Source organism: Bos javanicus, chromosome 5, assembly GCF_032452875.1.
Source record: "Bos javanicus breed banteng chromosome 5, ARS-OSU_banteng_1.0, whole genome shotgun sequence".
In the NCBI taxonomy this organism is placed as follows: Eukaryota; Metazoa; Chordata; class Mammalia; order Artiodactyla; family Bovidae; genus Bos; species Bos javanicus.
The window spans coordinates 106674718-106702600 of record NC_083872.1 but is presented as its reverse complement, the minus strand read 5'-3'; the positions used below and the strand labels follow the sequence as shown (position 1 = coordinate 106702600).

General features: G+C 51.0%; 1 protein-coding gene across 5 annotated transcripts in view; it reads right to left on the bottom strand.

Moving 5' to 3' along the window:
• The window catches only part of CRACR2A (calcium release activated channel regulator 2A), a 160159-nt gene that overhangs the window by 49748 nt on the left and 82528 nt on the right, over positions 1–27883 (bottom strand). For all 5 annotated transcript variants that reach the window (XM_061418205.1, XM_061418206.1, XM_061418207.1 and 2 more), the window contains 5 exons: positions 19590–19701; positions 18172–18355; positions 13836–13982; positions 2140–2230; positions 1006–1101 (listed from right to left, as the gene is read on the bottom strand). In XM_061418205.1, coding sequence (XP_061274189.1) covers positions 1006–1101; positions 2140–2230; positions 13836–13982; positions 18172–18355; positions 19590–19701 — 630 coding nt within the window. The remainder of the gene's footprint in view (positions 1–1005; positions 1102–2139; positions 2231–13835; positions 13983–18171; positions 18356–19589; positions 19702–27883) is intronic.

The following is a 27883-nucleotide window of genomic DNA, read 5'->3' as shown; positions in this document are numbered from 1 at the left end:
CCCCTTGCTTTGAAGAGGAGGCTTGCCTAGGCTTCCCTGGTTGCTCAGATGGTAAAGAATCTGTCTGCAATGCAGGGGATCTGGGTTCCATCCCCGGGTCAGGAAGATCCCCTGGAGAAGGGAATGGCAATCCACTCCAGTAATTTTGTCTGAAGAACGCCATGGACAGAGGAGCCTGGTGGGCTACAGTCCATGGGGTCACAAAGAGTCAGACAAGACTGAGTACGCACGTGCTATAGAACAGAAAACCTCAGAGCTCGTCACGTGTAAGGACAGTGAGCATGTTTCATGAAACTCTGGTTTCAGTTACTCACACATGCAAGTGTGTGCGAGCTCCAAAGTCACTCATTTTTCACTTGCCTAGAGAGTCCATCTCTCGGGGTCCTGTGCCAGGCTCTCCCAGACAGGGTGGATGGACACAGAGATACTGCCTAGCCTGCCTCTGGGGACTCAGGTGCATCAAGGGAGCGTCTGGTGTCTGCATCGATCCTGCGGGGTGATGGGAGCAGTCGCAAAGGGGCTGATGCGCATTTTCTGGGTGCATGGGAAGAGACGGAACAGACAAATGGACCTTTGAGGAGCCTCTTCCAACTGGAGGCATCCCCAGCCATCCCGGCAGGAAGACATCACAGTCTGCAGCCCCCTCCCCCCAAATCAGTGACTGTGGCCCCATGTCTCAGCATCTCCCTCCTCTCTCGCACAGGATGCAGGAAACAAACTACCGTGTCAGCTTTCTGGTAGCTCCCAGGCATAACTATACCCCCATGTCTGCAGATACCTCGACCGTCGGCAATTTTTCTGAGTTAAACACCAGGCATGGGAGAGTATAAAGGTTTTATCTTGGGATCACCTGTGATTTCAAATGCTCTCTTTTGTATCATTAAATGGTTCTTCTCAGATTAGAAAAAATTAAGTCCTTAAGCAAAGGGCAGGGAAAGTGGGTAAGAAAAGAGGGGAGGACAGAGTAGAGAGTTGGGTCCTCTGAGGATGCAGAGGAAAGTTTACCCGCTTCTGCTTCTGGACCAGCTGTTCCAGCTCCTGCTCCTTTGAGAGCAGCTTCCGCTCCAGCTCCTGACTTCGGGCCCGGAACCTCTCCGTGTCCTGCCAGACCAGGGAGAGGGACACGTGAGGCCCAAAGGCACCTGCTTTCACCACCTTGAACCTGCTCAACAGCAGGATCCACTCAGCCTTTGGACTTCCAGTAGTCTTGTACAGATGTGAGAGCTGGACCATAAAGAATGCTGAGCGCTGGAGAACTGATGCTTTCGAATTGTGGTGCTAAAGAAGACTCTTGAGAGTCTGGGGAACATCAAACCAGTCAATCCTAGAGGAAATCAATCCTGAATATTCACTGGAAGGACTGATGCTGAAGCTGAAGCTCCAATACTTTGGCCACCTGATGTGAAAGCCGACTCACTGGGAAAAAAAAACCCTGATGCTGGGAGAGATTGAGGGCAGGAGGAGAAGGGGACAACAGAGGATGCGATGGTTGGATGGCATCATCCACTCAGTGGACATGAGTTTGAGCAAACTCTGGGAGACAGTGAAGGACAGAGAAGCCTGGTGTGCTGCAGTCCATGGTGTTGCAAAGAGTTGGACACGACTTAGCCACTGAGCAGCAGCAACAACACGCCATCCCAGGGCTTCAGTGACCGCCCCCCCAGTCCAGGTAGACAGGGAGCATGTACAACACTAGCTCCCTCCAGGAATGACCAAAATCAAGCCCAGCCTTCAGGATGCTTTCAGCGGTAAACCCCTCCATCCCTCTGTAATCCCCGTTTACTCATTGATCCAACAGATACTTGTTGATTGCCTGCCTACTCTGCTCCAGGCACAGTGGGGGTTCCAAGGGTACATCAGTCCATAAAAGAGGACGACCCCTGCTCTCTGGGGTTAACATCTTAATAGGACCAGACAGACCACAATCGATCAAAATGAACCAGTAAATTACATGCCAAATTTGAAGGTGACAATGACCTTGAAAAAAAAAAAAAACAAAGCCAAAAAATAGGAAATCAATAATACCATGGGGGTACTGCGACCTTAGGCCCAGGAGGCAGAAGGTGGTCAGAGCAGGTGCTATTTCACTATTTCAGCCTGGCCAGCACAGCCAAGGCCCGGACTTGAATGGACTCTCACCTTCAGGAGAAACTGCTCCTTCTCGGTTTTGATCTGCTGTTCCATCTCCTCGTAGAGGTGCTGGATTTCTTCATCATAGGCAGCGATTTTCCTGCACAGGTGACAAGGAGAGTCTGATGAGAAGCCTCTATTCCCCAGTGGAGCTCTGGGTGGTGGGGGTGACCACGTAGGTCGGCCAGCCAAGACTGCAGGGTCAGCTCCTCAGGATCAGCAGACCACAGAGGACAGGCAGGACCCTCTCGTCCTCCTGTCTCTCGGCCATCCCCCCAGATGATCCACACACTTGCTGGTGGGGAGGGGAGCATCCCGGCTCCATCTTCTTGTGCTCTGCTTTATGCCAGCACCAACCACCCAGCCTCGTGACACTCATCATAGCGTTACCCGCCGATCCCTATGCTTTTCCACAGCATAAAGGTGTGGGCTTTTTCTCTGCTTGGTTTCTAGGTTTATCTCTTTCCCACGTTGGCTGCTTTCTCTCCACCTGGCTCCATCAGCACTGTCTGAGCTGTACTCTCCTGGTGTGCTGAACTTTGGGTGACCCTCGTTTTTCACAGGCTCTCAAAAGGTTCCATGGTGATGACTACCACCTCCATCACAACACCCCCTCCAGAGGGAGGGGCCACTCCTGTCCAAGGACTCAGACCATCTCAGCACGGGGCCATGGGGAGGGTGAAACTCAAAGTGTTAGAATCTCAGTCGTGTCCAACTCTTTGCAACCCTATGGGCTGTAGCCCACCAGGCTCCTCCATGCATGGAGCTCTCCAGGCAAGAATACTGGAGCGGGTTGCCATTCCTTTCTCCAGGGGATCTTCCTGACCCAGGGGTCGAACTCAGGTCTCCCGCACCACAGCCCATAGGCTGGTCTTTCCTCACTCGCTATCTGCTGGGGGAACCTGGCACCCCATGCACAGGCCACAATTTTGATTGGCATCCTTTCAGTTCTACAGGAACCACACAGCCGCCCCAGAATACACACTCAAGGTTACTCACTGGTCTGAGTTCACGTTCCTGGTTGTACCTCCAGGACCATAAACCTGACTTGGAGTGAGTACCCCATTGGTCCAGGGTTGTGCCCAGAGAGAAGGGCACGGCTCCCCAAGATGCCTCTGAGCTGAGGCTCTCTGCTCACTGCTGGACCTCCCATTCTGGGAGTAACAAGCGTCTTTTTGGCAAAGAGGGAGAACTCTCTTCTCAGTAAATGACAAATGTTTGGATTGCTGCTTTGGTTCTTGGCTACCCCACAACAATTACAAGAAAATCTTGGCGAGAAACAAGGAACTGAGACACCTGTGGTTACACAGGGACCCCTTGGGGACAGAAATGGATACAGTGGATAGGAAAGTTCAGAGAGAAAGATAGGCTTCCCCTGGTCCCTGGAATTGCCTTCCTGTGATGGAAGAAATTCAAATGCGACGTGGCAAATGGTATTTAGGAAAATTACAGACAGTGATTCCAACTATACAAGCACCAGAGAACTGATAAAGTGAGATGAGAAAAACTTCGAAATGGATTTGGCGCTGCTAATGTCATACTCATTATAATCATTCATATAAGCTATGTACCATGTAAGCCTAATAACCATGCAGGGCATTAATTCTACATTATCATTAAATGTGTTATATTAACTTGAAGTTTTATTGGATTAAATTAATAAACTTTATGCTTTTCATGCTCACATGTTAGTTTGTTAGTCGTGAAGTAAGTAATTTTACAAACACAGATGTGAGAATTGGACTATAAAGAAGGCTGAGCACTGAAGAATTGATGTTTTTGAACGGTGGTGCTGCAGAAGACTCTTGAGAGTCCCCTGGACAGCAAGGAGATCAAACCAGTCAATCCTAAAGGAAATCAGTCCAGAATATTCATTGGAAGGACTGATGCTGAAGCTGAAACTCCAATACTTTGGTGAAGAGCTGATTCATTGGAAAAGATCCTGATGCTGGGAAAGATTGAAGGCAGGAGGAGAAGGGGATGACAGAGGATGAGACGGTTGGATGGCATCATCGACTCGATAGACATGAGTTTGAGCAAAGTTCAGGAGATGGTGTAGGACAGGGAAGTCCATGGGATCTTGAATTGCTGCACACAACTTAGCGTCTGAACCTCGAGGACAACAGCAAAACAAATGGAGGGAAGAGAGATGCAGCCTCTGAATGGCACCTACCCCTGCCCTCATCACAGAGGAGGGACCCACCGCAAAGAAGCCCTGGGTTGCAGGTGGGCATCAGTGGTCCTGGCCCATATGGGCTCCCACATGGAGCTCATACTTTGGAAATGCTTTTGAACAAACCTGGTCTCTTTGGAGGCTGTTGAGGCATGAAGGACTTCAGAGGTTGAGCCGTGACCCAGGGCTGGACACACGAGCTCGAGAATGAGAATATTAAGGTGCTGTGTATACCACAGGCATCACTAACCCAGCTCAGGGGGTGCAGACGGCCAGGGTTATGATCCCAGAACCGGCTTATTTCCTCTGTGTGACCTTGGGTAAATGCTTCGACATCCTTTGATCCCAGGATAACAGCTGCTCCCCGTTCCTTCCAGCATGGTTACAATGAATGGGCAGGTAAAGTGTTTGGAACTGCAAAGTCCTAGACAGATATAAGGGATTATTTATTTTCCTAATTATTATCATGGGCTGCAGAGGGCAAGGGCCAGTGCTCCCCAAGGGGTGGAGGGTCTTCGTTTTAAGGATAAAAGGGCTGCTGGGTTTGGAAAGGGTCAGAAGCAATCAGAAAGGTGAAGAACAGAAAGCTTAGTCAATAAAACCTCCTGTCGGAGTGATCCATTAGAGACGCAGGCTGTGTGTGAGCAGGGGCTGCAGAGAAATTACTTCTCTGGGAGAAACAGTGGCGAGAGGCACTCTCAAAAGACGTGGGCATATGGCATGTGGTGCCCCAGCCAAGCTCACCACATTCTGCCATCAGAGGAAAGAGGCAACCGATTGTGTTTGCTTATTACACACCCCTTTGCTGCCACAGTTTCTGGAACCACTCAGATTGCCTGATGCACAAACACAGACTCTGAAGTCTTCTCCACGAGGATTTCTCCATCTGTTCCGATTTCCTGACCCTCTTCCCGGACCTCAGAGAACACCACATGTCTTTATTTGAACCTTTCAAAGTCCTGAATGACTCTTTCCTTTGGGTTTATGCAGTCTCCACTAAGACACTGATGTCATCCACAGGGCCTGTGCTCAAAGTGTTAACGCTGAAAATCTGTAAGAAATAAATATAAGACTTTGGATACCAGACTCAGAAGTCCATGGGTGGACCACATGGGGTAGCAGGGAAATGCCAGATTCCAGGAGAATCGAAAAATTTGGGGGTTGAAAGAGGTCTTGTCTGATCCAACCACGTTTCCAGTGTCAGAGTCCTTGCCATAATATCGCCACCAAGTATGTCCCCAAACTGGTTTAGAACAGCTCCAGTGAGAGAGAATGCTGAGTTTCTAACCAGCTCTTTTAGAGCAAATGACCTACCAAAAGCCGGGGTGAAAGGTCCAACCAGCCTCAAGGAAACAGTGCCACCCTGGGCATCTGACTGCGGTGGATGCCCCCTCTCACAAGGACGACGTGTGTGTGTGTGTGTGGTGTGTGTGTGTGTGTGTGTGTGTGGTGTGTGCATGCGCACAGTATCAGGCGTATTGGAGATCTAAGGATGGAATGTTTGTGGGAAGCAAGGAGGGCTGGAGATAGTGATGCTCCCCATCAGTACAAGCTTTAGGTTCAGAGAGAATTCTCAGGGAGCAAGACCTTTCCCTGCCAGCCTCTGACAGGCACCGTGGAAATTAATTAACCTTCACCAAGTGCACACAGAGAGTCAAGGTACCAGGCGCAAGCAGAGTATTTTAATCCTCAGCACCACTGCGGCCCCAGCTAACAGCACACTGGTGAGGCCTTCCTGCTGTCGAATATTAATTGGTCAAAATATTTTTTTTCCCAGTTTGCTCTCTCCTTTTCCTTTCCTTAGAAACAAAGGGTCTCAGAAAATCACCAGGTCCAGTGTCTAGGTTTTAGGCAGGATGTGCTGAAATTACTCCAAGAAACAATGCAGTGTCTTCCTTCCCTAAATGGAGGTGTAGTTTTGACCTCGGACAGGACAAGCAGCATTTGTCTGCATTTTAGATACATTTCAGAAACTTGAACTCAAAGGACAGCTTAAGAAATGGCCACAGGCCTTGGAGAGGGGTCGTTCTGATTCCATGTGTGTGCTTGTGGATGGGCAGTGGTCTGATACACAGGACTCTGGTTTGCAGAGCCTGGTGAGAGGCAGGTGCAGAGAGAGGAAGACCCCTCCCATCACAGACAAGCACCCTGTGTGTCCACAGGAAGGGAAATGTGGGTCGAGGCAGGGAGGGGGCCAGTCTGTGGTCACCCGGTTCCTGGGGCCAGAGCGGCGAAAGAACCCAGGCTTCAACTCCCAGCCCGTGCCCTCCAGCCTGTCCTTGCAGAATCCACTTCTAAGACAAATATCGTATGATATCACATATGTGGGCTCTAAAGAAAGGGCACAAGTAAACTTATTTACAACACAGAAATAGAGGCACAGATGCAGAAAACAAACTTACGGTTACCGGGGAGGAAAGTGGGGGTGGGGGGATAAGTTGGGAGATTGGGATTGACATATACGCACTGCTATATACAAAACAGACAAGTAATAAGGACCTACTGTATAGCACAGGGAACTCTATTCAGTACTCTGTAATGACCTACATGAGAAAAGAATTTTAAAAAGATATATGATATATCATATATATATATATATATAAAGGTGCCCTGCTGCCTTTTCCTCGCAACTGCGGTCTCCACTGGCTTCCCCAGTGGCTCAGCTGTAAGGAATCCTCCTGCAATGCAGGATACCTGGGTTCAATCCCTGGGTCAGGAAGATCCCCTGAAGAAGGGAGTGGCTACCCATTCCAGTGTTCTTGCCAGGAGAATCCCTTGGACAGAGGAGCCTGGTGGGCTACAGTCCAAGGGATCTCAAAGAGTTGGACTGACTGAAGCGACTTAGCACGCGTGTGTGTGCACGTGCACACACACGCGTGCACACGCACACACACACACGCAGATACATGGGTCTCTCTGGTGGCTCAGATGGTAAAGAATCCACCTGCAATGTGGGAGACTTGGGTTTGATCCTTGGGTTGGGAAGATCCCCTGGAGGAGGTCTTGGCAAGCTACTCCAGCATTCCTGCCTGGAGAATCCCCACGGACAGAGGAGCCTGGTGGGCTACAGTCCACGGGGTCACAAAGAGTCAGATGCTACTAAGCACAGCATGGCAGATATGTATGTATGGCTGATTCACTTTGCTGAATAGCAGAAACTAATATAACATTGTAAATCAATGATACATCAATAAAAGTGTTAAAAAAGAAAGATGACAACTCCACACCTCTGTGTTCTGGATTGTCAGCATCCAAACCTCATCTGGCGTCTGTCAATTGTGGAGTGAGAGATCAAGGGGGTGAGGAATGGGGCTGAATGTCTGGAGGCTGCCCCCTTCCCCTGTCTCCCCGACCCCTGCCCCTCATGCTCTGTTCACAGAATGGAGACCCCGGGCCAGAAACCTCTCAGAGAGTCTGCTCTTTGCCAGAGAAAATGGAAGCGCATTCTGCCTCCGCCAGCTTCGTGGTTGGGACTCAGACTCGCCACCGCTCCCTGCTGCCTTTTCCTCGCAACTGCAGTCTCCAGAGGCAAAGGGAGGCTCTCACTAGAAAAATTCACTAGGGTTCTCTTGTTCCCCTGAAAGCAGTCTCTCCCAGTCTCTCTGTCGTCGGTCTCTCTCTCACACACACACAGGATTAGAGTATCACTGAATGAAAGGCAAACATACGAGTTTGTCGAAAATTCTGCGAAGGCTGTAAAATCGCCAATTGGATTTTCAAGATGGATGGTTTCTCCCTAATTAGATTCTGCTGCCTTGTATAAACCAACTTTGCAGCTTTATCCCAGCCTATAAAGCAAACCATTCTTCATTAGTCAGGTTTACAAATCATGCCCCCAGTGACCACAGAGCACAATCACCCTCACTGTTACTTCTGCTTTCAGGGCAAAGTTAACAATGTGCTTCTGCCTCCGATAATAGTACACCAATTAAAAAAACACGGGCGTAACTAAGCTGTGGCCTCATGGTCGAGGGCCCACCCCAAGAACTTCCCTCTACTCAGAGAACAGGAGAGGAATTACAGACTGGAAGAGCCAGGGTGTGCCTGTTGCAGCCTGATATCTTCCAGAAGTTTGTTCAGTCGTGTCCGACTCTTTGGGACTCCATGGACTGTAGCCCACCAGTTTGCCTCCTCTGTCCATGGAATTCTCCAGTCAAGAACACTAGAGTGGGTTGCCATTCCCTTCCCCAGAGAATCTTCCCGACCCTGGGATCGAACCTGAGTCTCCTGCATTGCAGGTGAATTCCTTACCATCTAAGCCACCAAGGAAGCCCCTGAGTGACTAACACACATACCTTCTAGAAGCTAGACAGCATTTCTCAGTGAGGTCTGGGGTCTACCTGCTTCAGAACCCACATTCCTGGATCCCCCACCCCCAAGACATACTGATTTAGACCCTCTGGGGTAGGAACCTAAGGATCTACCTTTTAACCCAGAGCCCCTGGTCATTCTGAAACAAGCTAACTTGCCAGAACCACACAGCTAAGATTCATCACAAGGACTACTGGCCATACATACAATGCTTTAATTGCCATCAGTGGTCTTCGACCTTTTTGGCACCAGGGACCATTTTCATGGAAGATAATTCCCCCCTGCCCAGGGTGATGGGGCGGGTTGCTTTCAGGATGATTCAAGTTGCATTATAGTTACTGTGCCCTTTATTTCTATTATTATTCCATGAGCTCACCTCAGATCAGCAGGCATTAGATCCCGGAGGTTGGGGACCCCTGTCCTACCTGGTGGCAAGGTCAAAGAAACAGTGACCACCCCCCACCCCCATCACGGAACACCAGTTCTCAGGCTTGTGTCAGGTACCAGGTATCCCAGTTGGGCTGCCTGTCAGGTTATGAGACACCTTCCTTCCTGGTCTGGACACCGTCTCGGGGCTAAAGGAAGTGAGTCTGCATGGACAGCAACAGGACAGTGGCTGGGAGGGTGGGAGTTGCAAGTGTAGCCCACCTCCACCAACCTCCACGCTCCTGAGAAACTGCTCAAGGCCTGAATCATCTGGGCCAGGAAACTGTGCAGATGAGGAACCAATGCCAATGAGGGTGTGGGCTAAGCTCGCCAAGGCCAAGGGTGGTCCACCGAGGATGCAGAGCGGGCGGCCTGGGGGTGTTTCCAGGCTCTGAGCTGCAGAGGATGGAGCTGAGGCTGCCTTTGATCTTGAAAGCACTTCTCTTCAAAGCGCTCCCCAGATACAGCCTAATCCATCTTCTCCCCCATCCTCAGGGTTAGATCCTGGTAAGGAACTCAACCCAGCAACTCCTCCAGCAGATTCCAGCTCTGGTCCAAAGTCAGGAGATTTTATACATGTAGATTTGGAGCCCCCACTGCAGACCAAGCTGACGGGGTCCTCCTGGGGTGTGGTTCCAGAATTCCTGCTGGTGATGCTGCCTCCAGGCAGCCCCGTTCTACATCTGGAGAGCCCAAGCTTTTCTTTTTTTTCTGAATCATCATAAATGGCAGGATGCTTTATACAGTGGAAGAGTTCATCACTCTGATGGCCAGAAGTCCTTTCTCATGTCAAACTACTCATATGTCTCCTAAGGTAAAGTATAAGTTTCTCCAAGTCTCTGCACGGTGCATACAGAGAAGAGTGGCTTGGTTGCGACCTGACCTCCCTTTTCTTCGGAGGGAAGTGGAGGTGCTGGAGGGCATGCACCCACCTCTGGAGGTACAGCAGAGGAGCTGGGCATTAGCCCAAGGTCCCTGCATTCGACCTGCCCCTGCCTCATCCCACTGGGTCGTGGCTGCTTGCCCATGGACATGCAGCAGCGTCAAACACTGAACCCAGATTCTAGCCCAAATCTGAGGGCTTCTCAACTGCTTTTCCAAGAGACAAGGGTCGGGGGAGGTCGAAGGCTCCCAGACTTGCTTCCTTCCCCTGCTCCTGAGGTGCAGAGTCAGAAAATGAAACTGCCAGCAGGGAGGAAAGGCCCCGTGCTGTTTCTGACACTGTCTTAACGCTTGAGTCTCCAGACATCAAGATGTCACCCCCAAGCATCCCACCCGCTGCATCCTCCTCCCTCCCAGAGCCTGGAGGTGACCCTGGAGGATGCTGGGGGCCCTTCCTCACTCACTGCAGCAAGACTAACCATGAGGGGCACAGCCAGCCTGGGAGCTGGGGCCAGGAGTGCCCCCAGGTTAGTCACATTTCTCTGGGCCCCATGGGAGAGAGAACCGAGATGTGCGGTTCAGAAAAGGAGGAGAAAGCCGAGGCTACTGCTGCTGCCAATGGCAATGCTGTCGAGTGTTTCAACAGCCCAGGGATTTTCTGGTCGGCTCTGCAGCAGAATTTTTACGGCTCTGCCTCCTGGGCGTGATTGTAAACTCCTCAGAGATGGGGACTCTGTGTTCCTTTTGCCCAGTTCAGCCTGGCACAGAGTAAGTGCCCGTTGTGCACGCATGCTAAATTGCTTTAGTTGTGTCTGACTCTTTTGCAACCCCATGGACTGTAGCCCACCAGGCTCCTGTGTCCATAGGATTCTCCAGGTAAGAACACTGGAGTGGGTTGCCATTTCCTCCTTCAGGGGATCTTCCCGACCCAGGGATCGAACCCACATCTCTTACATGCCAGCTGCTAGTCACACGAGAACTGTGCCCTGGTGCCCAGCCCCAAGTGGCCCACAGCAGTCAAGCCTTGTCACCCTCTCTGGGTGATGCTCATGTCCCAGATAGAGTGATGAGTTAGAACCTGGACTGAACAGTCGGCTCATGGGGGAGCCTGGGAGATGCTCTGACAGTTGTCAGGGTTCCCCCGACTCCAGCCCAAATCAAACCATTCCCCCAGGGGACTTTCCTGGGGTCTGATGGCTAAGACTCTGTGCTCCCAATGGAGGGAGCCCGGGTTTGATCCCTGGTCAGGGAACTAGATCCCACATGGCATAACTAAAGATCCCATGGGCTATAACTAAGATTCAGGACAGCCAAATAAATATTTAAAAAAAAATTTCTCCAGACTTCCTTTTCTCACTAACCAGAATGTGTCCCTCCCTCAAACAAGCCCAAACTCCCAAACTCGCCTCCTAGATGTCCCAGCATCACTTGGCCTCACCCGAGCTATTTGTAAAGCCTCCCATTTAACTATTCTGTATCCTTCTGTTGCTGCTGTTGCTAAGTCGCCCCAGTCGTGTCCAACTCTGTGTGACCCTATGGACAGCAGCCCACTAGGCTCCTCTGTCCACAGGATTCTCTAGGCAAGAATACTGGAGTGGGTTGCAATTTCCTTTTCCAGTATCCTTCTGTATCCTTGGAAGAAAAGTTATGACCAACCTAGACAGCATATTAAAAAGCAGAGACATTACTTTGCCAACAAAGGTTTGTCTAGTCAGAGCTATAGTCTTTCCAATAGTTATGTATGGATGTGAGAGTTGGACTATAAAGAAAGCTGAGCACCAAAGAATTGATGCTTTTGAACTATGGTGTTGGAGAAGACTCTTGAGAGTCCCTTGGACTGCAAGGAGATCAAACCAGTCAAGCCTAAAGGAAATCAATCCTGAGTGTTCATTGGAAGGACTGATGCTGAAGCTGAAACTCCAATATTTTGGCCACCTTATGTGAAGAGCTGACTCATTGGAAAAGACCCTGATGCTGAGAAAGATTGAAGGCAGGAGGAGAAGGGGACAACAGAAGATGAGATGGTTGGATGGCATCACTGACTTGATGGACATGAGTTTGAGCAAGCTCTGGGAGTTGGTGAAGGACAGAGAAGCCTGGCATGCTGCAGTCCATGGGGTCGTAGAGTTGGACACAATTGAGCAACTGAACTGATCCTTCTGGGGTTTCAGTTTCTTGTTTGACTTGAGCTACAAGGACCTCCAGGGATCACCTGGTTCAGGTAGAACTGGGAAGCAGGATGTGATGAATGCTTTTTCTTTCTTTAAGGGAAAAGAAGAGAACACAGAAACTCCAATGGGACCTACTGTGTATTTCTTATATTTCTTATTGCTGGGCTTCCTAGGTAAAGAACTTGTGTGCCAACGCAGGAGACACAAGAGACACAGTTCAATCCCTAGGTCAGGAAGATCCCCTGGAGGAGGAAATGGCAACCCATTCCTGTATTCTTGCTTGGGAAATGCCATGGACAGAGGAGCCTGGTGGGCTACAGTCCATGGGGTCACAAAGAGTCAGACGTGACTGAGTACGCATGTGCTATAAAATAAAAAACCTCAGAGCCTGTCACATGTAAGGGGAATGAGCATGTTTCATGAAACTGGTTTCAGTTACTCAGACATGCAAGTGTGTGCGAGCGCCAAAGTCAAGTGCATTTCTTCTGATGAGTCTCCATCAGAAAGTTTAAACAGCACCAATCCTGTTCTAATGCTGCCAGTAAGGAAACCGGAGCACAGAGAGGTAAAGCACGTTGCCTGAGGTCACACAGCTGGTCGGTGGCAGTGCCTGGGCGGGAGCTCGGGGTGCTCTTGTCCCGTTTCAGTGCTCTGCTTGCTACAGGCCTCTGGGAAATCGACTGCCAGACAGTTCAGTGACCCCCTCCCCAGCCGAGGGTGGACTCCATCAGCTGACCCAGGGCAGGGGTAGCTGGCCAGGATGTGGACACAGAGGGCTAGAACTCCTGGCTGAACTAATTTCTCCCACACAGCCGACAGTGACCTTGACTTTCAGCTCACGAACTTTATAACCATCATTAAACTGGGACAAAAGCATGAATGGAGGCCACTTACAGATGGATGTGAGGACTGAAAGGCTCTGAAGTAAGTCTCTCCCTGCGGGGGTGCAGGCCACAGAGGGGCCCCCTGCAGGGAAGATTCTAAGCCCTGAGCTGGGTCACTGCGGCCACTCAGGACCCCCGCCTCCCTAGGGAACAAGGGAACCGTTGGCCCTTCTGGGGGTGTCATCTGACTTTCCTGTGGCTCCTTGGGGGTGATCAAGGCTGGGGTCAGAGACGGAGTGATGAGGGGGAGAAAATAATCCAACCCCTCATTTTACAGGTGAGAAAAACCAAAGCTCAGAGAGGCCAAGAGAGCAGAGCAAGGTCACAGAGCTAGCTGGCTGGAGAGCCACACGGCTCAGACCCAGAGCTCCTGATTTCCTGGTTCTGCTTCTAACATCCACAGAGGAGGTGCTGGGACCTACTTTTATTCAGTGAGGCTGGGACTCGTCCCAGCCTGAGGTCCCAAAATGCTGGGGCCTTACTGCCCAGAGGCGGGTAGGGTGGTTTCTAACGGGTCTTGGGTACCAGCCTATCTGGCTTAACGGAATACACACTGCCTCTTACGTGCTGTGAATTCTGGGGACGCGTTACTTACCCTTCCACTGCCTCAATTTCCCTATCTGTAAAATGTGGATGATGATAAATATCCGAATGAATAGACAAGATAGCACAGTGCCGAGCATGGCTGAGGGCCTAGTGCATGTGAGCCAGGGCTTAGAAACATACACACGGTGTCAGCTTGAGCCCAGGCCCAGCTCGGGTGGATGACCGACAGGCGGCAGTGCCGGATATAAGACAGAAGGGGTGTTCCTGGTTTGCACGTGTCTGTGCAGAGGGCGGGCTGACACAGGTACCCACTTTTTCAGGGCGCACTCCAGCTCATTCTTCTCCTCATGGGCTTCTAGGAGCTGCGAGAAGATTCTGGTCAGGAAATCCTCAAAGTTGGACAGTAAGTGAGGCTCGTCCTTCTTGAGCTGCAGCCAGAGCTGCTTGACATCAGCTTCACTGCAAGAGAAAAAGGAGCATTGAGGCAGGAGTGTGGACACGAGGCTTCCCGGGACACCCCGAGGCCCCGGGGGCGACAGGGGCAGCCAGAGCATCATCACTGTGGTCGGGACAGTGACGTCAGGGGCTGGCATTTATTGAGTGCTGGCTGCATGCCCACTGCTTTATGAACGTTTGTTCATTTCGTCCTGCAGTCACCTGTGAGGCAGGTGCCGCTAACACCCCCGCTTATGGGCGAGGAGACGGACGGAGAGGGGTGAATGAGACAACTCAGGTCACTCAGCTGCGAAGCGATGGAGCCAGGAGGCAAGCTCGGGCCTGTCTGGTCCCGTGCTGGCCTCCTACTGGCCACACCCGAGGAAGCGGGGAGGACAGGAGCCCAGTGCTTGTGAGGACAGGCGTCGTGGAGCTGAAGGAGAAGGCCTGTCGCCTCAGGAAGGACGGTCCTCACGGCTGAGAGGGGAAGACGTGCCAGCTGCTGGGTGGCAGAAAGCAACTGTCACTGCAGGGAATGGAGGGAAGACAGTGCGCCCCACTGGGGCCCGGAGGCAGCGGCATGACTGAGAGGCGAGGGGAAGGGAAGAAGCAAGGCCGAGAGACGCGAGTGTGCACACGGGGAGACGGTGGAGAGGGAGGGGGACGGAGCAGGCAGAGAGACAGACGCAGAGTGATGAGCCCAGAACCACGCCACCCCCGCCCCGGCCAGCACCCTGGGCTCTTGTGCGTGCACTTAACAGAGACATGCAGGGTCACGGTGATCGGGGAGGGGAGGGGTGGGAGGCGGCACGCCACAGCCCCCGCTCTCCCTCTGGAGAGATTCAACAGTCTACAGCCAGTGATCAAACAGACAGCCAGAGAGCAATCTGATTTGCAGTCCATTAAATTCCAAAGCCACTATGATCCGAAGGTAGCTACTACCAGGGGCCCTCAGGATAAAGAATAAAATCCCTTGTGCTTGTATAACAAGCATGGTATCTGAGAAATTGTACTCAAAAGTAATACTTGATGGTGCCATGTTAGCAATGTGCCTGGGGCATGGATATTACTCTCTGCACCAAGCAGAGAGGAGGCTCACCAAGAAGTGAGGCTGGCTCTGGTCAGTTATCTGATCATCTATCTGACTGTCTCTCCCTCTCTCTTTCCTGTCCTTGCTCCATTCTATCCAAACATCTGCCAACTCATCTAGACCAATCATCCACCCATCCATTCATCCATCCATCCATCCATCCACCCATCCATTCATCCATCCACCCATCTACCCATCCATTCATCCATCCAAACACCCATCTACCCATCCATTCATCCATCCAAACACCCACCCTCCCATCCTCCCATCCATCCATCCACCCATCCACCCAACAAGTATCTATTACTTGTTGAAAATGCAGCACTGAATTGGATGACATGAGAGATTTTAGAAATGAGAGAAGGGGAGGTAAGGAGCCTCCCTGTTTTCCAGAATGAGTTCCATTCCCCCCAACCCACCCACAGAACATGTGGTCGTCTGCTCTATTGTACTGTAGATACAATGGAGATGGCACAGAGGGTTCCGCGATGAGGGTCTCAGAGTGATACCACAGTGACCTTCCATCACTGTGGCAGGTTGCCCCTCATGAAGTAAATGCATGATAAACTCAAGGTGCACCTCACTGGCCAAGACTTTTCTGTTTGCATCCCTCGGGTTCCTATTGGAACCTGGCAGTGAGCCATTTGGGCTCGAGCCTCCTCTGAAATTAGCAGACCTCGTGATGCTCTTCAAAGCTCTTTGAACTGCCTACTGTGGTTACATCTTTTTTTTTTTTTTTTTTTTTTGCGTATTGGGCAGTTACTCAGTCATGTCCAACTCTTTGCGCCCTTATGAACTGTAGCCTCCCAGGCTCCTCTGTCCATGGGATTTTTCAGGCAAGAATACTGGAATGGGTTGCCATTTCCTTCTCCAGAGGATCATCCTCCCAACCCAGACATCGAACTCATGTCTCTTGCTTCTTCTGAATTGTCAGGCAGATTCTTTACCACTGTGTCACCTGGGAAGCACCAAATTTCTGGAAAAGAAACAAATCTCTGAACCCTGGATGAAAGATAAGCCAAGGCTGATCAGCTGCCCAATCACGCAGCCAACCAGAGCACTGAGAAAAGTTGGGAGTCCAGGAGTTCTGCCTGCCACATCTGGACCAGGCCAGGGTCACTCTCTTGGAAGGATGTAGGGGTAGGGGGTGAGAAGGGGTTCTGGGTGGTCAGTCCATCCATCTCCCTGCTTCCGGAACAACACACGAACCAACAAGATGTCACCTTAATTGGTGAGATCTTTAAATACCTCTGAAAATTTCCCAGCCTTTTCTGCTTCCTTGTCTGGGGTCCTGCGGTCTGGATGGTCCCCCTCATGTTACGGTGTTTAACTTGAATGAAAACTGCAATGCCTGGGCACCATCTTAATTTATATATATATATATATATATATATATATATATATATATATAATTTTATTTATTTATTTTCAGCTGTGCTGGGTCTTCATTGCCACTCACAGAGTTTCTCTGGTTTGGGAAGCAGGGGTTACTCTTGGTTGTGATGCGTGGTCTTCTCACTGCGGAGGCTTCCCCTGTTGTGGAGCGCAGGCTCTAGGGCACACAGGCTCAGTGGTTGTGGTGTTGGGGCTCTGGGGCATGCTGGCTTCAGTAGCTGCAGCTCTCGGGCCCTTACAGCACAGAGGAGTCGGTAGTCGCAGCATGCAGGCTCAGTAGCTGTGGCTCACCGGTTCTAGAGCACAGGCTTAGTTACTCCAAGGCATGTGGGATGTTCCCAGACCAGGGTCGAACCCACGTCTCCTGCATTGGCAGGTGGGTTCCTATCCATTGGGCCACCAGGGAAGTCCCCAGGCCCCCTACTCTGTGTGTTGGTTTTGTCCACTGTTCAACTCTTCCCTGGAACCTTGTCTTCTGCAGGAGCCATCATGTGGGCTCAGCCCTGCCTGGGGCCCTTGACAGAGGTCCTCTGGGCAGCCTCTGTAAGGTGGCTGGCCTGGAAGTGATGAGTGGACAGAGACGCCCCTGGCTTTCATGACAGTCCCTTGGCCCCCACACGGCCCTCTCCTGCCCCCTCCTCCAGGACAAGGCTTCACAGGGTCATGGGCATGGTCACTGGGCTCTGGCCTCTTGTCCTTGGAGAGGTGGGGTCTGGTGTCCCCTCTGGCCTGCCTGTCTCAACTCTGCCACAAGCTAGAAGATGCTTTGACTTACACATGCTGTCTTGGCCCACACGTTGTGTGAAGACCACTCTCTTCTTCCTCTTCATCCTTCTCCTCCATAGTCTTCCTCTTTCCAAGCTCCAGACACAGCAGCTCCAATCATCAGGACATTCCCGCCCCTCATGAAACTCACTCCCAACCCAGGACCCAGAGACCCCAACACGAAGAGGCAAAAGGTGATGATGGGAATGGGGGCAGAAGTCATTCCACGTTTCTCAGGCTTCTGTCTAGTTTCCACCTGTTACGACATCCCTTGATAACATTTCACTGAAAATGCCTGGGCTTACATTTATGTGTCTCTTTCTTACAAAATACTTTGTACCAAAAAGGAAAAAATGGGAGTATTATGTTTGGTTTGAAGTGGCAACCATCTAAAATTTTCAGCTGAGTTACTGATCGCCCAAGTGATGAGCTGGTAAAAACGGGTCCACCTCCCACCTTAGCTTCCAGAACAGGTTTGGTTCGGCTCAGGGATCCGACATGCAGTCCCATCCACATAAGGTGCCTTTGGCAGAAGCACAAGGGATGCACTGCAGACCCAGGGACCCGGCGGAGGTGGAGATGCAGCTGAGCAGGCGGTGACAGGAAGCCTCAGGTGCGACTCACTGAAAACCCTCAAGGCCTGGCACTGCCCTCCGGTGGGTGAGCACCCCTAAAGTGAAGGAGACTGAGCCAAGGACAGTGCTGATTATAAACAGCAGAGAGTGAGAGATCAGGGGACCAGGGTGTTACCCGTGGAAATAATGCAAAAAGCAGGGTCAGAGCCCTAAATCCTAGCACCCAGCCAGGTCATGGCCAAGGACAGGCTGCACTGAGTCACCGGTCTAGCTGGAAGCAGACACCCGGGACCTGGCTGAAGGCTTCATGAGCATTAAGGTGGAAAGGGCCAGATGGAGAGGCTGTCCCTGGGCTGAGCCCCGTCCCCAGGTCGTTGTCACCACTTACTCTTCCAAAACCTTTTGGGCTCCAAGTCTGTCCATGAGGGTCTGGAACTGTGCTTCTTCATCTTCATCCATGTCGCCCAGGTCCTTGTCCCCTCTACTCTGATACACCTTCTCCTCCTGGAGCTGGGCCGGCTGTGCACCTGCATCTTCCTGACTTGGGTTATTCTGGCTGAAGAAGAAGTGACCTGGGGGACGCATGGGCACAAGGGTCTGAATTAGGCAATGCTCACCAAGGAAGACCTTCACTTTCTCAGCGGCCAGGAATCACTTGAGGTTCAGCCGAGAGACAGAAAAGGGAGATCAGACCTTCATAGCAAAGACCTTTGGATGACATGCTCTGGATTCTGTGTCTTTCCTACTTGGATGAGATTCTGCCGGAGATGTTAGAACCTGGGAAAGGCAGAGTGCAGGTACTATGGCATTTTGTAGTTCTCAAAACTTTAAAGGCTGGCTTCAGATCATCTCTCCATGGATTCCTTCTCTAAGACCTTCCCCCCAACACACTCCAGCAGCCCGACTCCCTATGCTTCATGTTACCACCTAGCTCTCCTGGCTGCCAGCATCACTGTGCTTCACATTACAAGTCAGTTATCAATTTCTGAAGGTCAGGAAAGGCATCAGAGATGTCTAAGCAAATACAAGGTTCCTGGAAGGAGGCAGATGTATAGTGATTTATCTGACCTGTATTTGTTCTAATCAATATCTGATCAGTATCAGATATGATGGTGTATCTGTTTTGTTTTTTTTAATCTCATTCATGGATCTTAGTTCCTTCCCTCCTGGTCACTTTGAGAACAACTGGTCTATTCAAACCCTTTACAAATTCCTGTGAAAGCTGGTGCCCCTCAACCTGGAAGACTCAGCCAGCCAGGTTGCAATGAGCCATGTAAGCCTCCCACTCTGTGGTCCCAGACAGACTGGAAACCCCACCTCAGCTCCCCTCTTATGCCGAGCCTCCCCCCAGAGCTTCTCTGCTCGCTCCTTGCCGTTCTCCAGGGGGTGGGCACCAAGCGGGCAGTGGTGTGAGCAGGGATGGAGGGCACATGAAAAAAGAACAAATGACCCACAATCTGGAAACTTTGAGAGGCAGGGAAGGGTGTACAACACGCTGCCTCAGAGATGATGGAGCAGAGCTGCTTCTTATAGGGCTCTGCTCAGATGCTCAGTGTCCAAGTCTCTGCGACCCCCCGGACTGTCCCCTGCCAGGCTCCTCTGTCCATGGGGTTCTCCAGGCAAGAATACTGGAGTGGGTTGCCATTTCCTCCTCCAGAGGATCTTCCTGACTCAGGGATCCAACTTGCGTCTCTTACACCTCCTGCATTGGCAGGCGGTTTCTATGCCACTAGCACCACCTGGGAAACCCTTATATGGCTTTAGGCTGACCCGTACCCTGGGGCCCCAGCACCCATCAGAACTTACTAAATCCAGTGGTGAACTCCTCTGGGGTCAGGAAGCCATTGCCATCAGCATCCAGGGTATCAAACACATCCTCCAGGTCCTCCAAGCTGAGGGGCAGCTCCTTATGGAGTCTCTGAAAACAATGCAGACTGCCACGGTTAACACTGCTCATCACAGAGGGCTGCCTGGGGGCGGCGGCGCCTTCCATCCCCAGCCAACAAAAGCCAGAAGCTGGATTCTGAAGCTTCACCTTTCTTCTCCTCTGAATATTAGGACTCCACCATCTCTTGGGTACCTGCTCATCTGTTAGGCAACTTGCTGGGTGATTTATAAGTAAATACGTGTATATTTCTTTCTATATTTATATATAACTTAATATATATAGGATTTCCCAGGTGGGCTCTCAACTACTCCTGAAAAAACAACTGCCACTGGCTTAAGGTGTGGACAAGAGTATTTGTGTTGTAAAGAGAAACTGGCCCAGTGGGGTGCGAGGTCACTGGACCTGGGTCCTGGGCTGCCCCAATCACCCAGGGAGGGAAGAGCAGACACAGAAAGATGAAGAACAAAGCTGAGCTTCCCCCTGGCCTTTGCCTGCTGCACAGTGGCCCCAGGCTAGGGTTAATTTGCACCCTTGAAGCAAGCACCCTCTTGTATCCTAATAATCAAAACTTCCCAGTGGTGACTCCCAAGGGAGTTCATTAGAACCCAGCTATCCCTCTCCCTTCCTCCTGTTCCCCTGGGGATGGCTGCACAAATTTTCTCACTGTGGAAGTGACAGACAGCTGAAGACAAGGAACACACGGAGCCGCAAGAGGGAAGGCACACGTGCATCTGAACAGTCAGAAAGAGCTAGCAGGTGTGAGCGCCCATGACATAACTTGAGAAACACTCAGCTTGATCCTCTGGCAATCTTCTCGCTGATAAGCCATAAAGATTAATTTGGCAGGTACGTGCATTAAGGAAGATGGTGATGGATCACAATGTGGGGAGGCAGGATGGTGTCGGAGCCATTTAGAATCATTGAATTAAATATGAATGGGTTTTTTTTTTTAAGGAAGGGGAGTGAGACTGTGTGTACAGGTTCTGGAAGTACATCTGCTGAGCAAAGAGCAAAATCTCTAGCTTATCACAGTCCATAAACCAGCTGTCCCAAAGCCAAAGGCAGAGAATACAGGGCGAGGAGGGGGGTCAATCTGGCAAGTGGAAAGTCCATTAACTTCTTCTGAAGCTAAAGGCATCCCACTGGAGGCAGGCTGAAAACCAAGATTCCAGTCCTTTCCTTGTGATAATCTGCCTCTCTCCCAAGCTCAGCCTGAATTTGATATCTAAAGTGTGGTCTCGGGCTTCCCTGGTGGTCCGGTGGTTAAAAATCCATCTGCTGATGCAGGGGACATGGGTTCGATCCCTGGTCCAGGAGGATCTCACATGCTGTGGGGCAAGTAAGCCCATGTTCAACAACTTCTGAGCCCTCACTTTAGAGCCCAGGAGCCGCGCTACTGAAGCCCACATGCCCTAGAGCCCAAGCTCCGAACAGAGAGGCCAGGAAATGAGAAGGCCACATACCGCAGCTAGAGAGTAGCCCCTACTTGCCACAACTAGAGGAAGCCTGCTCACAGAAACAAAGACCACCGTAGCCAAAAATAAATAAATAAACATTTAAAAAATAATAAAATGTGGTCTCCGTGCTGAACCCAGAAATGGGCTGGAAGGAATTTCAGCGTCAGTAGGACCCCCAAATTGCCTCTAACCACCAACAGGTGGGTACCCTTGCTCTTGTTAGCATCACCCAGGAAAAGCTAGGTCGCACCCAATCTCTGGCACCACTTCTGAATCCAACAACACTTCTGAGCACAAGTCCTTCCCATGACAGAATCCCACACCTTGTCTCCATTTCAACCCAGCTTCTTCCTCCTGCTGTCACTGAAACTGAGGGGCAGGAGGACGACAGTCTTATACCTTCTGAGTCATCCTCAGTCTTCACATCCCGGCAGAGCAACACCAAGGGCTTCTCCAGCCTCCTCGGCAAACTGCGAACACTAGATCTCTTCACCTCTCTTCACTGGCCCTACTTGCAAAATCCTTTAGTCTTAATAACCATAATTGCCTCTTATTTATCTTTCGTCTCCGGGCCTGCAGAGCTGTGTAAAAGCAACTCATTCTGCTCCTGTCCCCTGGGTACCTAGTGCTGTCTGCATTTTTAGCTAAGGGAGCCGAGCCGAATGGAGAGGGACGTGATGATTCACTCCATGGTGCTGATAACCCGCGAAGCTCGGAGATTTGCCTGAAGTCACAGTGGAGGCCAGCCTGGGGTAAAAAAGTGATTTCTCCTTCAGGGCCTCTGCTGTGGGCTAGTGGTTCTCTGGGCACCCTTCCTTAATTCCCTTGTCTTATTTCTATCCCACCCCTGCCACCAAAATCTGCCCGGCCAGCACTGCCCATACCAGCCTTCCAGAATCCTGCTTCATGGGTGGGGCCTGTGTCCCTTCAGCTCCACCTGGACGGGCAGGCAGAGGATGGAGGGCGACAGGGAGGAGGCAGGGTCACCCTCCTTACTCAGCTCACAGCCCAATCAGCTCTTCACAAGTCCACGCCCCCCAAACCCTGGCCTCCCCCCACCGCCTCCCAGTTAACCCTCAATTCCTGCCTCTTGGCATCACTTCCCCAGGAAGGCTTGGCAGCCCCCAGCTTAGGAGAGACCCAGACTCCCCAAAACACATTGCACTCATTCACAAGTCTCACCTCACTTTGTACTTAACGTCCTGATGGATGTGATTAGTGGATAAACGTCTGCTCCTCCGGCCTGGAAGCTCTGGGAAGAGGGGCCCCACTCATGTTTGCTCACTATTGTGCCCCAGGATCTGGCCCAGTGTTGACAACCCAGGGGTATGCAACTCGTTCACTTATTGAACGAGCGAATCAATAAACGAGTGACTACAAGTGATCTCAGGCAGTTCTGAACTCCTATTCACAGATCTGTGGTCGACACCTCACCCATTCCAGATCCTGACCAGCCCCCTGGGAATGCTCAGCAAGGTCTTATCAACTAGGCCCTAGAACAGCAGTCTAGGCCCTAGCATAGCCGTGCTGAGGGGGCAGGCTCCCAGAGCCAGGGACAAATGCTATCTCCTGCTGCACCCCAGCAGGACAGACCCTCTGTCTTCCAGGCTACCAGCCCCTAACATGTCTCGTGCAGCAGAAAGCTAAGGTTTGCATAGCTTCAAACGCATCTAAGGGAAACACTCACTAAAGAGAAAACCAACAAAATGAAGTTAACTTTGCAAAAAGAATAACAATTGCATGTGAACAATGTTCTGTGACCTCATTTTAAAAGAATTAAACTGACTGTATGTGTACAGAAAAAAAAAAAAGTTTCAGAAGGACACATACCAGCCCTGCACACTGGATTTTCCCCGGAGGGTGGCACTTGGAGGGAGGGGTGGAAATCGTACCTCTATCTTCCTCCTGTCTATAATGTGCTTTTTAAAATGACGAAGTTAGTTTTACTTTCATAAAAAAGGATAAGACCACAAGGGATCCACCTTTACAGCCAGATTGAAGTCTTCCTCTTCTCCCACAGTCTCCTGTTCAGACTCCTGTCCCTGTGGTTGAGCCCAGCCACATCCAGTGTCTTCAGAACAGGACTGTGAGGTCTGGAGGTGGGCTCTACCTTGATTCCGCCTGGTGCCTTGAGGCGCTTGGTCCAGGCTGACGGCTGGGTTTAGACAGGTGTCTCAACCTCTGCACCGCTGACATTTCAGGACGGAGAATTCTTTGCTGGGGAGAGAGCTGCTCTGGGTCTTACAGGACACTCAGCAGCATCCCTGGACAACACTTTGTAGACGCCAGCCGCATCTCCCTCTCCGGTCACTCCGGTCAAGAATGTCCCCAGGGCTTCCTTGGTGGCTCAGTGGTGAAGAATCCGCCTGCCAATGCAGGAGACGTGGGTTTGATCCCTGATCCTAGACGATTCCACATGCTAAGAAGCAGCTAAGCCCGTGTGCCACGACTGTCGAGCCTGTGCTCTAGAGCCTGGGCGCTGCCACTGCCGAGCCTGAGTGCCGCCACTCCTGCAGCCCGCACGCCCTGGAACTGGTGAACAGCAACAAGAGAAGTCACTGCAATGAGAAGCCCGCACACCAGAACTAGAGAGTAGCCCCGCTCGCCGCAGCTAGTGAAAAGCCCGCTCAGCAACAAAGACCTAGCACAGCCAAACATAAATAAACTAATTAATTACAAGTGTTTAAAATGGTCCACATAAACAAAATTAAAAAAAAAAAAAAAAGACTGTCCCTAGATGTGGCCAAAAGTCTTCTAAGAAGCATAACCGTGTTTGCTCCCACAGACTGGACACAAGCGAGGTCAGTGCCTGTTGGAGATGACCAGAGGGGACACTCTCCAGCAGAAATGTCCCTTCTTGGCCTCGGAGGCAGAACAGATGACACTCGCCTGGCCTCCCAGTGTGACAGTGCAGCCGCTGTGGAAACAGGCTGGGGCTCCTCCAAACCACACATAGAATCGCCTGGGATCCAGCGATCCTGCTTTGGGGTACACACCCCAGAGAACTGACAGCAGGGCCACCAAGTGCATTTGTACATCCCTGATCACAGTAGCATGGTTCACAGGCAAGGGTGTGAAGCATCAGAAGTGCCCATTGACGGTCAAATGGATACACAAAATATGATAAATAGGTACAATGGAATCTTATACAGCCCTGAAAAGAGAGGAGATTCTGATAAGTGCTGCCACGGGGCATCTTGAAGACATTCTGCTCAGTGAAATACAGCGGTCACGCCAGGATGGACACTATATGATTCCACTTACATGAGGTCCCCAGAGGAGCCGTATCCATAGAGACATAAGGCAGGATAGTCCTGGGGCCTGGGGGAGGGGGATGAGGATGTAGGCTTTAATAGGGACAGTTTCTCTTTTGCAAAATAAGAAGAGTTCTGGAGCTGAGTGGGAGTGATGATTACACAACAACCTGAATGTATTGAAAAGCACTGAAATAGTCACTTAGAAACGATTAAGAAATTTTTAGTGGATTTATCAGTTGGAGCTAGTGGTAAAGAACCCACTGGCCAGTACAGGAGTATGAGTCGAGGGTTCGATCCCTAGGTCGGGAAGATCCCCTGGAAAAGGACATGGCAACCAACTCCAGTATTCTTCCCTGGAGAATCCCATGGACAGAGGAGGGTGGAGGGCTACAGTCCATGGGGTCACAGAGTCGGACATGACTCAAGTGACTTAGCAGGCACAGATGGGCACACACAATTTTAAAGCATCATGAGGTGGAGGACACTAGGCATTAAGAATCAGGGTATAAGTAAGTTCCCCACCACCATGAACACACACACAGACGGTGAGCATTTATGGGGAGATTTCAGGTCCCAGCTCGGGGCTAAGTGCTCTGCATGAACACGGGTGTCTGACTCTCTTCTAGAGCCAGGGGATAGTTATAAATAATTCACACATGAGCAACACAGCTTACAGGGGTTAAGAGATTCACACAAATGCACACTGCCAGTAAGCTGCAGATTCAGGATTAAAATTAGTCAATTTTCCGTAAAATTCTTTAAGAGTCTCCTTGCTAACCTAACTGAGGAGTCATCTAGCTTCTCCTGTAAGCGTCGGATGGTGCCCCTTTGAGGCTTTGTGGGCCTCTGTGACGGCTTCTAAAAGTCTGAGCTGTAACTTGGAATCTGCTGTGGAGGGTCTGCAAAGAGCCAGCTGGGGTCCAATAACCCGGCGCTCACAGAAATGGGGAGCGGCGGGGTTCGGCTGGTTGGCCAGCTCCTGGGTGGTTCTTTACAGCTCGGCTAATCCAGGAACCGCAGGCAGTGTTGGGAGGTGTGCTCTTGGCACCGGTGACGATCATCACACCGCTCTCGGGTGCTCAGTCTCTCAGTCTGCCTGACTCTGTGCGACCCCATGGACTGCAGCCCTCCAGGCTCCTCTGCCCATGGGATTCTCCAGACAAGAACACTGGAGTGGGTTGCCATGCCCTCCTCCAGAGGATCTTCCCGACCCAGGGACTGAACCCACATCGCCTGTGACTCCTACATTGGCAGGCAGTTTCTTTACTACTAGTGCCATCTGAGAAGCCCACACACTTCTCTAAAAAACTGGGGAAATGGGATTTATGAGACTGCAGACTGCCCATCCAGTTCCAGCTCTCTCTCCCGGCTGGAAAGGTCTTTTCACCCCCTTCTCCAGCCTGGCCCTCCTGTGTCCCTCAGCCTCTCACTCAGCACCCTCCAGCCCACGACTCTGCTTCTCTAAGGGACCCCTCCCTGCAAAGCAGTCTTCACCCCAGCTCTTTCAGGAATGATCCCCAAGGGACACACAGCGGGGCTCCTTGTGGAGGAGGGTGTGAGGTGTTGTGGGGGGACATGGGCAGGTCTGAATACCCTCACATCCCTGCCGAAACCCTGTGCACCTATGCAGATCAGGGTCTTCTGCCCACTGTCTGGTAGCAGGATGTCTGCCCCTGGAGCGTGAGCTCAGGGCAGCCAGCCATCCCCAAGACCGGCTCCTTTCCACCTGTGGTCCTGCCCTGCCAGGCCAGCTGGCTGCCCACCGCTGCTCTGAGCACCTGTCAGATGGCTGAAGCCCATCTCACCTACTGTGAGTGGACTTCCTGTCATTACACAGGAGAAAGAAGAACAGGAGCACTGGGGGAGCAGCCTACCACCGCATCGGCTATACCCCAATACAAAATGAAAAGACTGGGAAAAAAAAAAAAACCTGCCCATCTTGGGTCTTCATCCCCTTAACACCACTGTATGTCCCCCACCCAAAATGCACTTGACAGATAAGTGAGGGCTGGTAGGGGTAGGGGAGATGCTGTCAGAGCTCCAGCAGAACCTATGCTTCCTCTAGTCTCGTCCGGGTGAAACCATGACTGCAGCATGAGAGACTGCAGGAAGACGCTCAGAAGAACTTTTACACTAGTGGCAGGAAGGTACCAGACCAGGGGTGGGCAAGCCACGCCCCCGTCCTGTAAGTGGGACCCAGAGCCTGTTTTCCTATGACCAGTGAGCTAAGAATGACTTTTACATTTTTTAACGGTTGAAAACAACATCAAAAGGATAATATTTAGTGACATATGAAAATGACATACAATGTTCATTTCAGTATTGGTAAGTAGAGTTGTTTGGGGGCGGGCCACACTGTCTGTGGCTGCTGGTGCTGATGTAAGCAAGCAGGACCCTCTGGGGCCTTCCCAGGACAGACCCCTTCCCAGCATCCTCTGCTTTAGATCCTCTCTGAAGGCTGCCCACTCCAGTATTCTTGCCTGGAAAATCCTGCAGACAAGGAGCCTGGCGGGTTACAGACCATGGTGTCGCAGAGTCAGACATGACTGAAGTGACTTAGCACGAAAGACCTAGATAATAGTATCTGAAGCACACTGCCTGAGTTGTTCTACAGATGATAAAAGCCACCGCCAAATGGAAAACGTCATATACCTGATGATCATGAGTACGTAGTCCCCAGGCCTCCTGGAGCCCGAGGATTGATCACCTGAATTCCTGTGACAGCGCTCTGATCTCTCACCATCAGCCAATCAAGAATTGTGCATGAACTGATCACAGACCCTGGAACTCTCCCTTCCAAACCTGGCCTTTAAAGATGCTTTGCTGAAACCCCTCAGGGAGCTTGAAGGTCCTGGGCTCCTTGCCTGACCTGGTAATAAATGCTACATTTCCTTCCCCACAACCCAGCATGGATAGATAGCTTTATGGCACATGGGACAGTGGATCCGAGTTTGGTTTAGTAACCCGGCCACAGAGCGGAGAGTCACAGTACCTCGTGGGAGTGGCTTGAGCACAACTCAGAGCTGTGCTGCAAGGCAACAAGTCAATGCCTTTCCACCTGTGTTCCAGAAGGTTCTTCTCCATGTCTTCAAGAAACTTATATTGCAATCACTATTTTCCACAATCCTAGGGCTTCAGCAATACGTGAACCGTGAACTTCCTGATGGTCAAGCTGGTTTTAGAAAAGGCAGAGGAACTAGAGATCAAATTGCCAACATCCGCTGGATCATAGAAAAAGCAAGAGAGTTCCAGAAAAACATCTATTTCTGCTTTATTGACTATGCCAAAGTCTTTGACTGTGTGGATCACAATAAACTGTGGAAAATTCTTAAAGAGATGGGAATACCAGACCACCTGATCTGCCTCTTGAGAAATTTGTATGCAGGTCAGGAAGCAACAGTTAGAACTGGACATGGAACAACAGACTGGTTCCAAATAGGAAAAGGAGTTCATCAAGGCTGTATACTGTCACCCTGCTTATTTAACTTATATGCAGAG